General features: G+C 38.1%; 1 protein-coding gene and 1 long non-coding RNA gene across 2 annotated transcripts; both read left to right on the top strand.

The window, feature by feature from the left end:
- The first annotated feature begins 1085 nt into the window (after positions 1-1085).
- Positions 1086-12583, top strand: LOC143030681 (uncharacterized). Its single transcript, XR_012966927.1, has 3 exons — positions 1086-1357; positions 2183-2260; positions 12288-12583. It is a non-coding gene; the product is annotated as an uncharacterized LOC143030681 (long non-coding RNA).
- Positions 4892-11420, top strand: LOC143031414 (uncharacterized). Its single transcript, XM_076195204.1, has one exon. The coding sequence runs from the start codon at positions 7040-7042 to the stop codon at positions 9059-9061; it is 2022 nt and encodes a 673-aa protein (XP_076051319.1). The 5' UTR covers positions 4892-7039; the 3' UTR covers positions 9062-11420.
- Positions 12584-16130: the final 3547 nt, after the last annotated feature.

Raw genomic sequence — 16130 nt, forward strand, 5'->3', positions numbered from 1 at the left:
CTAAGCCGGATTGATAACCGCCCCGCTGTGGTTGTTTTCCTTGATTTGGAGAAGGCATTACTACTGGCAAACCCTCCTGCCATCCTGACCGCCTTGTTGGAGAAAGGTGTTCAGGGCAAAGTCTATGCCTGGATCCAGGACTACTTACAGCACCGGCAGAGGAGCCAGGTTCCAGGGGGGAGCTATCACAGTACCGCGAATTGGAAAATGGTACACCACAGTAGTGCCACTACAAGATATTCGCCTTCACCTCACTCTTAACCGATACAACTTCTGTCATCCTCACTGCTTTTTACATTGTCCAAAGATCACATCTCTACATCCAACACCAGCATCCTATGTGATCATATCAGATGCGTAAAGTGCCCAATAATCAATCTCCATCGCCAAGTCCCGACACCCACTGGTCCACAAAATGTAATCGTGGATCGTTCAGATAGCTACCAGCTTCAAATCTGCAACTTGCTGGGTGCCATTTGATGTGGGTGTCCTCGTAATTGAAGAAGTTGCCAATGCAGGATCCTCCCCTTTCGACGCTTCCACTCCACTACTAATGATAGACTGTCACCCTGTTCTTCGATCAGCAATACTAATCCAATGACAAGAACGCAAGGAACATCCAACGAACCGTCTACGAACAATCAAAACCCACATATAGCTAACGTCACATCGACATAACAGTCATTCTGAAACAGCTTTAGTACGGTTAAGATAAAAAAAAAAAAGATCCCGTTTCACACGTCTACCTCATGACAATAAAACCTCCCCTCCAGTTTGGCCACATAAAGATCCTTTCACAATATCACACATAATGCCACGCTGTCCAATTTGCACAACTACTGCAATAACTACTCTGTCATCTACCCCCTCAAGCAACACGGACTCCTGGGCAACAGAACACGAATACCTCAATAATATCTCTATTTCCTCCTAAATAGAGCTAGTAAAAGGAGAGAGAGAGAGAAAAGGGATTTTCTTTCAGGAAATAAAAACAGATTAGGTACCCTTAATAAATCATGTGGTTCAAGTTTTCTTTGTTTTGTTGTAAACAGAATTTTCTTTGGGTAAAAGTGAAAATGCCCTTGTAGAGTTGCAAGAACATTTCAAATTGTTTGGCCTTTCGTGGGACGACGCTCAGGAGTCACAAGATTGCGAGCAACGAAGGTACCCCCACGGGCAATGAAAAGGTTATTTGTTGGCGTTCGCCAGTCAACCACAGCTTGCATGGTTAGATTGATGCCTGGAAGTCGCAGGCCACTATGTTTGTAGGTGTTAAGGTGTTGGATACTTTGGAAATAATTATGTAGGTCAGTAATGCAAGGGCGTTGAAGGAAGCAGTGTTTCAAAACTTGTGCAGGTGGGTTGGGATACTCGAAATACAAAGGAAGTATTTCAAGTAATATTAGCCCTTAAAGAACTAGAGAGTAGTTTACAATATATGCTGGTGTTGTAGAACAGCTTCAAATTACAATTGGAGAGACATTTAAGTGTAAAATTAGGTATATACGTGTTTGCTAGTCTTTTTTTTTTTTTAATCGCTACCAATGTTTCTATTAATTGGCGATAATTACATCTGGAATATAAAATACTTGGAATGATAAGAACTAAGCAATGACAGATAAGAATTTTGCAGCATTGAGACCGGGTTTTTAGTGTATAATGGACCAATGTATTCGGTTGTCTCTTTTTCAAAAATAGTTTCCTACGTTGTTATTTATTTCTGATCCTTATATTTGGAAATGGACAGAATGATGAGAGGCCCAGTGATATTGTTAAGAATTGCAGCCGTGAGATATAACTAAACGTAACCTAACCTAGCTCATGGTAAATATAAAGATGTCTGTCTGAATTGTTAAAAAAAATTGCTGCCGACGTTTATATCTATTTGCTGTAGTTTTGTATTTTTTGAATTACTCAGAATAGTAAGAAATAGCCAGTGATATATATATATATATATATATATATATATATATATATATATATATATATATATATATATATATATATATATATATATAGGTAAAAGTTACAGTTATGAAACTGGCAAACGTATCTATGAATAACTAAAATGATGTAGATGATATGACTTATTACGACTACAAGTTATGAAAAAAACAATGTAAGGCCAGAAACCTTATATGAATATTATATTCGTTTATTTTTTTATTTATTTTTTTTCTAGCGAGTGTACTTCGGCTCCGCCCATCCGTGACGTCACTAGGACGCGTTCGGACGGAGACTTGGACGAGGACCATTAGATGTAAGAGAATGAGAAAAATTCTCAATCTCCAGTTCAGAATTTCACTAGAGGAATAGTTTAGGGGGATTTTGATGGCTAGGGATGGACTTGATAAGCGAGATGGAGTCCCATGTTATAGCACGAACGGGGAGTCAGGAGTTTGACAGACAGATACGAACGCGTTCGCCAATCTTTCTGTGTCTGCACATCCCAACTATTCCCATCAATAAGTATGTAAGTACGTTGAAAATATAATAGGTAGGTATTAGTATTAAATATTTAGAGGAGTCTCACGTCCCAACTATTCCCAGTAACAGGGAGGAAATGGGTTGAGGGAGTGTAAACAAAAAAAATTACATAGTGTAGGTGATCGAAGGAATCTCGTATCTCTCGGGTGAAGAAGTTGTGAAATTTTGTTAGGAATCGCTCTATACTAAGGACACAAGAAATCTAGAGGGGAATGGAATAAAATATGGTTTAATTAAGAGCAGCTTCAATTCTATATCATATACGCACATATGATCGACTCATACTAAATAATTAAGCTTGATATAATATTTCCCACGTCACCATTACACATTTATTTTTCTCATAGGAGATGCTCTTGGTTAAATACTATTCTACAGAGGCATTATAAACATCTTGCCCTTCCATTCATCAATTGAATAGTAATGATACTTATCATAATATTGCATTTCTTGGGTGCCAGTCATCCATACGCCGACGGCACCACAGTAATAATAGAAGAGGAGATTGAAAGTGATGTTGGGGTAACGACCCAAAACATTTAAGCATTGTATGTGCCTCCCAGAGAGAGCAAACGGGATGCTGGGATATATTTACTTCCAAAGTTCAGTTCGTCCACCCAGATGGGTGCCTTCGTTTTGGTGTGGCCAACCAACCTTGCTAAAGAATGTTAAATGGGAGAAAGAACAGTGACGTGTTACAAATCTCGTATCAAACACAAGAAACAAAACATACAATTAACACTAAAACAAACCCATTTCCATGAAAAGACAGAGATGTTTTAGGTTAGGTACGGTACGAGTAGGGGAAAGAATGTGCTTGTTTTTACAGCTTATTCTAATAATATTGTCATTTCTCTCATAAATCACTGGGTTTCCGCGCTTGTATTACTCAAAATGTTTATTTCCCAGACATTAGTGGTAGGGTATGGGGAGGGGGGTTAAGTAACGAGTTGTTTCCGACAGAAACATCATATTCGCTCAAATCAACAGGTTTTTTTTTAACATATCTTCAAAACAAATTAACCTGTTGGGTGTTTTGCAAATATTAGGATTTATATCCCCAAATGGGATGTTACTTTAGGAAATATGATGTTTTTTCACCTAATTTTCTTCCAGTCCATTATGTGAAGCTCCTGTAACAAAATGACCTCTTTTCTGAAGTCAGGTTATATCACATACTGTTTTCACCACCTCCACCAGTTAACATATTTTTGCAACTAGTGTATATATATATATGTGTATGTGTGTATTTACCTAGTTGTATTTTGCGGGAAGGGGAGCTATGCTCGTGTTGTCCCGCCATTGTATCTCTCAGTGTCTAGTTTGCTTTTAAACTCGTGAATGTTTTTTGCGCTTACTATTTCATTATCCAGTTTGTTCCAAGTGTCTAAAACTCTATGTGGAAAACTGTTTTTCTTCAGTTCTCTTCTATAGCTATGTTTTCTTAATTTCCTTCCATGTCCTCTTGTGTTTCCCTTAATCCCAGTTTAGTAATTCTTCTCTATCAAGTATCTCTGTGCCTTTCATGATTCTGTAGATGGTCAGTAGGTCTCCTCTCTCTCTTCTTTGCTCCAGTGTTGGTAGCTCCAGTTTAGCCAATCTCTCCTCGTATGATAGGTTTGCAAGTGCAGGTGCCATTTTTGTAGCTGCTCTTTGGATTCTTTCTATTTTCTTTATGTTCTTTTTGGTACTGGGGGACCACAATGTCGCTGCATACTCTAGTCTAGGCCTTATCAATGTAACCAATATTTTTTTTATCATGTCTTCGTCCAGGTAAGCAAAAGCCACTTTTATTGATCTTAGCAAGTTGTCAGTCTCCCCGATAATTTTGTTAATCTGTGTATCATAGGACAGGTCGTTTGTGATAATAACTCCCAAGTCTTTTCCGGATCCTACTTTCTTTACTTCCTTGGTTCCAATTGTATATTTCCTTGATATTCTGTTTTTGCTTTTTCCAAACTCCATTATGCTACACTTCTTAGTATTAAAATCCACTTCCCATTTCTGACTCCAGTTCCATACCCTATTCAGATCTTCTTGCAGTGCTTCACAGTCCTTATCAGTTTCTACTTTCCTTAACAGTTTGGCGTCGTCAGCAAAGAAGCTCATGTAACAGTTCACGCCCTCATCCATATCATTCATATAGATAGCAAACATTATTGGAGCCAGTACAGTTCCTTGCGGTACTCCACTGATCACCTCTTTCCAATCTGAATATTTTTCTCTGAGTACTACTCTCATCTTTCTTCCAGTCAGGAAGTCCTCCATCCATTTTAGTTGGTTCCCTCGTATTCCTCCTATGTGTTCCAGTTTTTTTTAGTAGTTTTCTGTGTGGTACTTTGTCAAATGCGTTTTGCAAGTCTAGGAATGCACAATCAGCCCATCCGTTTCTTTCTTGCACTATGTCTATTAGTCTTGAGTAGAAGCATATCAAGTTTGTGGTGCATGATCTACCTTGTCTGAACCCGAATTGTCTTGGGTTTAATAAGTTGTTATCTTCCAGGTGTTTTACCCATCTATTCTTGATGATTTTCTCACAAATTTTGGCTATAGTGCTTGTTAGTGATACTGGTCTATAGTTGGTGGGTTCTTCCTTGTTTCCTCCTTTATATATTGGTACAATGTTAGCATTTTTCCAGTCATTAGGTATCTTTCCTTCCTTGAGTGAGCTATTTATTATGATGTGTATTTTGTCCGTTAGCTCTTCTTTGCATTCTTTTAGAATCCAATTTGCAATTCCATCCGGGCCATGTGATTTTCTGACGTCCAATTTTGATAGATGTTATGATATTTCTTTTTGTGATGTTGTAAATTCACTCATGTGGGGAGAATGTTTGTTATTATCTACGTCCCAATTTTGTATTTTCTCTCTGGTGAAGACAGATTTAAAGTGGTTGTTCATGATTTCAACCATCTCTAAATCTTCTGTGTATTCTATATTTCCTTGGCGTAGTTTCACTAGTTCCTGTTTGGTTTTAAGTTTACCAGTTACATACCGGTGGAATAGCTTGGGCTGATCTTTGCATTTATCTATAATATCCTTCTCATGGTTCCTTTTCTCCTCTCTTCTCACATTAACATACTCATTTCTATAGTTTATATAAATTTGCCATTTGCTTTGTTTTTTGTCTTTTCTCCACCTTTTCCAAGCTTTGTCCCTTCAGTCTTTTGCCTCACAACATCTTTTGTTGAAACAACATTTAATGTACTCTCTCGCTTTTGTCTTGGTACATGCCTGTTTACCCCCTCATTGTAATTATCCAACAGTATGTTCCATTTCTCTTCCACTGTTGTCTCTTCCATATAGAATTTTTCCCAGTTTGCATTCTGGAAGAACGTCTTTAGTTTTGTGTGTGTGTGTGTGTGTGTATGTATGATATATATATATATATATACACATACATACATACGGCTTGTCAGTCTGTCATCATTTGTCACGAAACTGCTCGGACATTATGGGACCAATTGTTGCCAAAATTGGAACCTAGATAGTTATTATACTAAGAGACTGATTATAATACTTCTGGCAAATAACAGCAAACAGACTTGGCTCTCGCTCTGTTAGGAGTGTCGGAAAGTGTTAAGAAGGTGTTGGTTGTGTCAAATGACAGCTAATATATTCTTCTCTGTTTATTTCCCACTATTTCACACGACATGTGTTTTCATCATGATGTGTTCCCATGGATTTCAATAAGTTTGGGCGTTTTGATGTTTGATTACAGCTTTATATTCAATATTGTTCTGTTGACACCCAGCTCTGGTGTCAACTTTTCCCATCCCTGTCTTGTTTGGTCTGAAAGATTTCGATTGTGACAGCAAAGTGGTTTCGTGTGAACATGGCCCTTTCTTGTTACCTACCACACCGAGTGAACTGTGGAGACGTCCGATCAGGTTGTCAGAAATAAACCGCAGAACTGGATTTACATATATTTGCATGTAAGGTTTATATGTACATGTATCATCAAATATCTATGGAACATAAACATATCTCACCACTCAGACCTTAATTCTCAGAGATCTAGCTGGCTGCTTAAATTGGACAGCTCACAAATAGATGAACTGCTAACAATCCTCTACTGTGTCTTTTATACTTCATATGTCCATCCAGCTGTCTTGCTGACCACAATTGTCTGGTAGCCTTCCCTTCAGGACTCAGCTAACAACCTCGACCGTCAGGAATGAACTGGTCAGTCACCTCGACCATCAGAAGAGAACTGAACTGGTCACTGAGTCCTACGTACCAACTTACTAAGTCGTAACAATGGTTTTCTTGAGGAATTTCACATTTCCTTTACACATCAAACAATCCTACATACTTTAATTTATCATTTGTAACAATAGGGCACATAATGTAACCATAGAAAAATTCCTATAACAGTAATAATATAGAACTCTTCACTATTTCCAAGGGGTGTCAAAACAACCTTTACCACCCGAGAAAGGAAAAGTGCGCAGGGACGATTATAATACAGTATAAGATATGCTAACACCCTAACAATAGTTACTACATTATGATTTACAAATGTTTACAAACGTTTAAAAGCTTACGTATATGTTTTCAGATCCAGGATTTAACCATCTATATTTCATTTGGAGAATTGCTCTCCCATTCTATACATTCGCTATGGACGCTGGAGAAAAATCGTCCCAGTGTGGCTCTTGCGATGAAGATGTCTCCCACAAGAGTCGTCTCGGCAACCATATAACGAACCACACAGGAGATAGACCTTTCCAGTGTGATCTTTACGACGCAACTTTCAAAAGAAAATCACATGTTCAACGTCACATGGTGACCCACACAGATGAGGAACCTTTCCAGTGTGACCTTTGCGAAGCGACTTTCAAGACAAAGTCAAAGCTTCGATGTCACATGATGACCCACGAGGGTCATCAGTGTGACATTTGCGACGCAGCTTTCCAAACAAAGTCAACTCTTCGAGGTCACATGAAGACCCACACAGGAGAGAAGCCTTTCCAGTGTGACATTTGCGACAAAGCTTTCACAACAAAGTCACTGCTTCGACGTCACATGATGACACACACAGGGGAGAAGCCTTTCCAGTGTGGCATTTGCGGCACAACTTTCCCAACAAAGTCATATCTTCGATGTCACACGATGACCCACACAGGAGAGAAGCCTTTCCAGTGTGACATTTGCGACGCAGTTTTCATAACAAAGTCAAATCTTCGATGTCACACGATGACCCACATGAGAGAAAAGCCTTTCCAGTGTGACATTTGCGACTCAGCTTTCACAACAAAGTCAATTCTTCGACGTCACATGATGACCCACACAGGAGAGAAGCCTTTCCAGTGTGGCGTTTGCGACGGAGCTTTCCCAACAAAGCCACAGCTTCGAAGTCACGTGATGACCCACACAGGAGAGAAGCCTTTCCAATGTGACATTTGCGACTCAGCTTTCACAACAAAGTCAATTCTTCGACGTCACATGATGACCCACACAGGAGAGAAGCCTTTCCAGTGTGACATTTGCGACTCAGCTTTCCAAACAAAGTCAATTCTTCGACGTCACATGATGACCCACACAGGGGAGAAGCCTTTCCAGTGTGACATTTGCGACTCAGCTTTCCAAAGAAAGTCAACTTTTCGACGTCACATGATGACCCACACAGGAGAGAAGCCTTTCCAGTGTGACATCTGCGACGCAGCTTTCCAAACAAAGTCAATTCTTCGACGTCACGTGATGACCCACACAGGAGAGAAGCCTTTCCAGTGTGACCTTTGCGACGCAGCTTTCAAGAGAAAGGAAGTTCTAAAAAATCACGTGATGACCCACACATATGGGAAACCTTTCCAGTGTGACCTTTGCGGCGTAGCTTTCACAACAAAGTCAAATCTTCGATGTCACATAAGGATACACACAGGAGAGAACACTTTCCAGTGTGACATTTGCGACGCAGCTTTCACAACAAAGTTACTTTTTCGACGTCACGTGATGACACACACAGGAGAGAAGCCTTTCCAGTGTGACCTTTGCGACGCAGCTTTCAAGAGAAAGGAAGTTCTCAAAAATCACGTGATGACCCACACAGGAGAGAAGCCTTTCCAGTGTGACATTTGTGACGCACCTTTCCGAACAAAGTCAAAGCTTCAACGTCACGTGATGACCCACACAGGAGAGAAGCCTTTCCAGTGCGACATATGCGACGCAGCTTTTAAGAGAAAAGAAGTTCTCAAAAATCACGTGATGACCCACACCGAAGAGCAGCCTTTCCAGTGTGACCTTTGCGGCGCAGCTTTCACAACAAAGTCAAATCTTCGATGTCACGTGAGGACACACACAGGAAAGAAGACTTTCCAGTGTGACATTTGCGACAAAGCTTTCCAAACAAATTCAAAGCTTCGACGTCACGTGATGACCCATACAGGAGAGAAGCCTTTCCAGTGTGACCTTTGCGACGCAGCTTTCAAGAGAAAGGAAGTTCTCAAGAATCACGTCGTGACCCACACAGGAGAGAAACCTTTCCAGTGTGACCTTTGCGGCGCAGCTTTCACAACAAAGTCAAATCTTCGATGTCACGTGATGACCCACACAGGAGAGCAACCTCTCTAGTGTGACCTTTGCCGCGCTACCTCTAAGGGAACAAGTGGTCTCAAATATCACGTGATGGTCCCACATGTTACGGTCTCAACAATCACCTCCAATACCTAAAATAGAGGATTGATAAGAGATCGAGGAGGACAATACTTATCCTTATTAGTGCTGCCTCATCTCTTAAAGGTGGCCGAACAAGTTTAATATATCTAGACTTTGCAAAAGCTTTTGATACCGTCCCACATGAAAGACTATTTACTAAATTAGCTTTACACGGAATAAATGGTAGCCTATTAGGTTGGACTAGTAATTGGTTGAATGGTCGAAAACAGTTGTTTTAAATGGAAAGATGTTACAAGTGGAGTTCCTCAGGGTTCCGTTCTTGGGCGTCTTCTAATCATAGTATATATATATAAATGATATAGACCATGGACTAAAATCTACTGTTTCCAAATTTGCTGATACAAAACTGTGCGGAGTGGCAAATGATCACTCAAACCAATTAGATAATCAAGAATATTTAGATAAATTACAGCAATGGTCTGAAAAGTGGCTAATGAAATTTAACACAAGTAAATGCAAGGTAATGCACATAGGTAAAAATAACAGTAAGTACGATTACAAGTTATTTGGAAATTCGTTAACAAAAGTGGATAGTGAAAAAGATCTCGGCGTAATTATCAGTAAGAACCTCAAATCATCCAAGCAGTGTATTTTAGCCTCTGAGAAAGCAAATAAGATTCTAGGACTGATTGCGCGATCTTTTGACTTCAAAAATCCACCACTCATTAACAAGCTATATAAATCGTTAGTTCGTCCACATTTGGAATATGCTGTTTCCGTATGGTCACCGAATCTCATTAAAGACATTGACAGACTGGAAAAAGTACAACGGCGAGCCCCAAAACTGATTCCAAATATCAAAAATAAATCACACGAAAATCGACTAAAGCATATGAATCTGTGTTCCCTAAAAAAGCGTAGACTCAGAGGTGACTTGATACAGGTCTTTAAGATTTTAAAGGGAATTGACAACATCCAAAGTGACAAAATTTTCACATTGAATGAGAATCAGACGAGAAACAATGGTCTCAAACTGTCCGGAAATAGATTCAATTTGGAAGTAGGTAGAAACAACTCTGCCGACCGTGTAGTTAATGAATGGAATAAACTTCCTGCACAGGTAGTGCAATGTAGTTCAGTTCGAAGCTTTAAGAATCATTTAGATAAACACCTAAGCAAGATGCTGTAATGATTATAATTTATTTCATACTATTTGTTTTTGTTATTTGTCTGTGATTTTCATTTATTATTAGTCGTATGTCAACTTATTATTATTTACTATTTACCTGTCTGTTTATTATGTAACTATACCTATGCATTTATTTATGTATTTTATTTGTTTTTTACATTATCATAGTTTTTAATTATTATGATGATTTTTTTCGCATCCGACCTAGATATGGACCAAAAGGTCTCCTGTCGGCATGCTCCGCCTTTGTAAACCTTTGTTATCATCAACTACTGAGGTTAGACAAAGATGTTGATATAAAAATACATATATTGAACCTTAATAATGTATACGGTCACATTTCCTCATTAAATGCCAAAAAGGCTACCCAACATAGGCACTCATTCAAGTTTGGAATATCAGAAATAATCATTTCTATTAGCTCAAAGTATGTAACTTGCACATATAGGACATGGAATGACACCATATTACCACTGCAGTCGTTCAGTAGATCTGTACTCTGATCTCCACATTCCTATTTCTTTGGACTTGAATTGACAATGTAAATAGCACCAACATAAACAAATTGACATAATCGGCACATATATGATATGAAATAGATATCACTTAATATCAGTCACTGTGTTAAAGTGTTCACCATTAATGTGACCAAATAGAGGTAATATGCATGCACATGGTATGGGATAGATATCACTGAATATCAATTGCATCTTCAATAACGCCAGGGTAATTATTAATCCTTGATGCAATACCTTCATTGTATGCTCTCTCTGGCACAACGAATCCCGGAAAAAAGACCCACGAAGCAGGCCAGGAAGAAGACATTGAAGCGTTTCTTAATTAAAGGCTGTGCCCACTGCATCCGCTTTTAATTAGATTTACCTAAAGTAGTGCTAACTTTCAAATGTACTGTTTCATAACTTAGTGCTGACTTTGTATTTTTCTATACTAAAAATCTGCTATTCATAATATTTAGTATATTGTAGTATTCTCATTTAATATGTAAACTGAGCTGACTTTGTATTATTTCATACTTAATACTTTTAAGCTTTATACTGCATAGCTAGCCTCAATTATATCATTGATTTTCTATTGTCATGTATTATTTGTGTTGAATTGAAGTCATTTCCGATTGTTTTATTAATATTTAGTATATTGTATTATTTTCATATAGTGTCAAGTGAACTTATTTTCTAAGCAATAAACACATAGTTTTATTTTTAAATTGTTATCTTGTTTTCCTAAATTGGGGCTTTTCTAGAATTTGGGGCTTTTTTTTCCGCCTGGGTATTTTCAAGGTGGGGATTTTTTCCGTCAGGGAATTTCCTAAGTGGGGCTTTTTTTCCTAGGCTTTTTTTTTCCGGTGTGGCTTTCTTCCGAACCCCGGCACAGCAACCCCCCCCCTCCTTTTACTATAAAATATGCCACAACAAAGCACAGGTTTTGAGTTCCCGTTAGAGTTGCATGTTACTAGATCGGCTAACATAGGGAGGGTATTAGCGTACAGGAGGGAAGTTATACAAATGTGACCATCACGATGCAGGATTCAGCGCAAACTACCACATTTGAGATTACACACGAGAGACTCCTTTATAGTGTGACCATTGCGACGTAGCTTGCACAATAAAGTTAAATTTTCGATATCGTGTCATAACCCACACAGTAGTTTTGAGTGCCATCTTTGCGACCCAGTTTGCAGGAGAAAGGATTGTCTCAAAACCCACACGGCGATCCATAAATGATATAAAGAAAATGTCAAGTGACCTTTGAAACAAATGATTAAGATCAACGTAACACTGTTATTAAATGCGGCTTGCACAGCAGCCCACGATTCCGTGCCTCTTGAGTTTCACTGTTACCACTTTTGTGTTTGCTCTATTATTGACAATATTGTTAGTGATGGTGCATATTATATTACACGTCATTTGTATCATTAAATATAACTATGCATTTATTATTATTTATATTTTTATTCTTTATCATATTTTTCAGCATCCGGCCCAGTTATGGACCAAAAGGCCTCCTGTCGGCATGCTCCGCCTTTGTAATCCTTTGTAAAGAAGTTTTGTAGGATAACTCGAATAAAAGTCTTGCTTGAGTGGGTGACTCCTTTATTTGTAGACCTTTACATGTGGGTGGGCAAACTGGAACTGGCTTGTGATTGAAGAAACATTGTGTGCTTTAATTAATCCCACACTGGGCTTGGAGGGACGCAAACGAAGGAAAAAGTAAACGAACAGAGACGTCAAAAGGAATTGCGTTGTATAATTCGTCAGCCATCTCGGCTATGAGATGTACCATGTTGAGCGATGCTACTGCGTTGCTGGTCCTGCCCCCCCCCCCAAGTGTTGGTGACCTGATGCTAAACCCAGACAGTGGCTCTTGTAGCTCTTTATATCTCAATATTAGATAAGTTTTGTATAGTAATTTGAATAAAGATCTTGCTTAAATGGGTGATTCCTTTAATTGTAGAGCTTCACCACTTGGTGGGCAAACCGGATCTTGCTGGTGATAGAATAGTGTTGGCCTGATAATCTGACAAACACGTAAAAGAGATGGAAGGGCTTAAGAATATGCGCTTTAATCTCATACTGGGCTTGGAGGGAGGCTAACGAAAGAAACTGTAAAACAGAGATACCAAAAGGAATTGCATTATATAATTCGTCAGCCATCTCGGCTATGACATGTACCTTGGACAAAATATAATTTTAGGAAGGGATGCCGGACATAATATCAATGAACGACGGGAGACCGGCGTGAATCACGGTGACGTAGGGTGACAAAATGTACAAAAGAGATCGGATGATCGTGATCGATCAGATATCCATGATGGGGGAAATGTTAATTTTGATGGGAGAAATGTTAATGAGGCATTGAATGTCAATGAAGGACCAAATAATGATATAGAGCAATGTATAAGTAAAAACAAAATGATAATGTAAGACATGATATTGAAACTCAAAATGTGTCAAAAAGAAATAATCACGAGTTTCTTAAAACCATGTACTTTAATGCTCGTAGTGTTAGGAACAAATTTCAAGGAATACAGGCGTATGTCATAAGCGAAAATCTCGATATGGTAGGAATAACTGAGACATGGTCAAATGGTACAGAGTTCGAAGCTAGATTTAATATTGCTGGATTTAAACACTTTCATCAGGATAGAAACCACAAGAAAGGTGGGGATGTTCTGTTGTACGTTAAAAACAATGCTCACGCTTGTGTTTTAGAGAAAGTGAAACATGATGCATGTGATAGTTTGTGGGTTGAGTTAACCCAAACAAATGGACAAAAAATGAATATAGATGTAATATATAGGCCAAAGACATTATCATCAGCAGACGACAAACTGTTATTTCAAGAACTGTCTAGTTTCTGCAACCGGGATTTATTGATAATGGGTGATTTCAATTTTATTGATTGGATGACCCTTGAACATGACCATATAGGTAGTCGCTTGATTGATTTTCTTGGTGACAATTACTTAATTCAGCATGTAAAAAAGCCCACAAGATATGGAAACTTACTCGATTTATTGATCACTAGCCGCGAAAGCATGGTAACTGATGTAGAAGTCGGTGAATCTGTTGCAAATAGCGATCACAACCTAGTTAGATTCAAACTCCTAAACAATATTATAATAGATACTTGTGTTTCTAGAATACCCGATTTCAGTAAAGCTCAGTTCATAGGATTACGTCAGGAGCTTCAGCTTACAGATTGGGAGGCAAAATTAAACGAAAGACCAGTAGATCAGATGTGGGAAATATTTCAAAATATGCTCACTAAGATGATTCAAACTTACATTCCTTTTAAGGACAGACGTCCCCCAAATCAGGCTCGCCCAAAGTGGCTCGACAAAGAAACTGAAAAAAGTATTGCTAAAAAGAGACAGGCTCGGGTGCATCTAATGACTATGAAAGTTATGTATCAATACAGAGAGATTTAAAAAAGACAATAAGAAAAAGAAAACGACAATACGAAATGAACATCGCTGAGAAATCCAAAGAGAATCCCAAAGAATTCTATAGTTACATTAGAGATAAAAAAGTTGTTAGGAATCACATTGGTCCACTATTATCTGCTGACGGTCAACTTGAATATTCAAATGAAGGAATGTGTAATATCTTAAACAATTATTTTAGCTCGGTATTCGTAAACGAAACACCTCAAGGTGAATTCCAAACTGAAACCTGTGAAAAGTCTAGGGTAAACTTACTCACTACGGTAAATATAACAAAAGAAAAAATTAAAAGGTGTATAGACATACTCAAAGTTAATAAAACACCAGGGCCTGACGGTTGGCGTCCAAGAATCTTAAAGGAAATTAGAAATGAGATTGTTGTTCCATTAGAAATTATTTTCAAGAAATCCATCATATCTGGAGATGTCCCAAGAGAATGGAAGCTAGCTAACGTTACTCCCATATTCAAAAAAGGTGACAAAAAGAAACCAAATAACTATAGGCCTATAAGTTTGACTTCAATCGTAGGAAAAATAATGGAAACTATCATCAGAGATGCTATCGAACATCATTTAGAAAGTAACCGTTTGATAAATGATAGCCAGCATGGTTTCAGACGGAAACGTTCTTGCGTGACTAACTTACTCGAATTCTACAACACAGTTATCTCGAATTATGACAAAAGAAACAATATAGATTTAGTATATCTAGACTTTGCAAAAGCTTTTGATACCGTCCCACACGAAAGACTACTTACTAAATTAGCTTTGCATGGAATAAGTGGTAACCTATTAGGTTGTACTAGTAATTGGTTGAATGGTCGAAAACAGAGAGTTGTTTTAAACGGAAAAACTTCTGGATGGAAAAGTGTTGCAAGTGGAGTTCCTAAGGGTTCCGTTCTTGGGCCACTTATATTCATAGTATATATAAATGATATAGACCATGGACTAAAATCTACTGTTTCCAAATTTGCTGATGATACAAAACTGTGCGGAGTGGCAAACGATCACTCAAACCAATTAGATATTCAAGAAGATTTAGATCAATTACAGCAATGGTCTGAAAAGTGGCTAATGAAAATTAACACAAGTAAATGCAAGGTAATGCACATAGGTAAAAATAACAGTAAGTACGATTACAAGTTATTTGGAAATTCGTTAACAAAAGTGGATAGTGAAAAAGTTCTCGGCGTAATTATCAGTAACGACCTCAAATCATCCAAGCAGTGTATTTCAGCCTCTGAGAAAGCAAATAAGATTCTAGGACTGATTGAGCGATCTTTTGATTTCAAAAGTCCATCACTCATTAACAAGCTATATAAATCGTTAGTTCGTCCACATTTGGAATATGCTGTTCCCGTATGGTCACCGAACCTCATTAAAGACATTGACAGACTGGAAAAAGTACAACGGCGAGCCACAAAACTGATTCCAAATATCAAAAATAAATCATACGAAAATCGACTAAAACATATGAATCTGTTTTCCCTAAAAAAAGCGTAGACTCAGAGGTGACTTGATACAGGTCTTTAAAATTCTAAAGGGAATTGACAACATCAAAAGTGACCAAATTTTTACATTGAATGAGAATCAGACAAGAAACAATGGTCTCAAACTGTCCGGAAATAGATTCAATTTGGAAGTAGGTAGAAACAACTTTTCCAACCGTGTAGTTAATGAATGGAATAAACTTTCTGCACAGGTAGTGCAATGTAGTTCAGTTCGAAGCTTTAAGAATCATTTAGATAAATACCTAAGTAAGATGCTGTAATGATTATGATTTATCTTATATTATTTGTTTTTGTTTTGTTATCATTTGTCTGTCTGATTTTCATATATTATTAGTTATATGTCAATTTATTATTATTTACT

This window comes from Oratosquilla oratoria, chromosome 12 (genome assembly GCF_046742065.1).
Source record: "Oratosquilla oratoria isolate Oo_2021 chromosome 12, ASM4674206v1, whole genome shotgun sequence".
NCBI lineage: Eukaryota > Metazoa > Arthropoda > Malacostraca > Stomatopoda > Squillidae > Oratosquilla > Oratosquilla oratoria.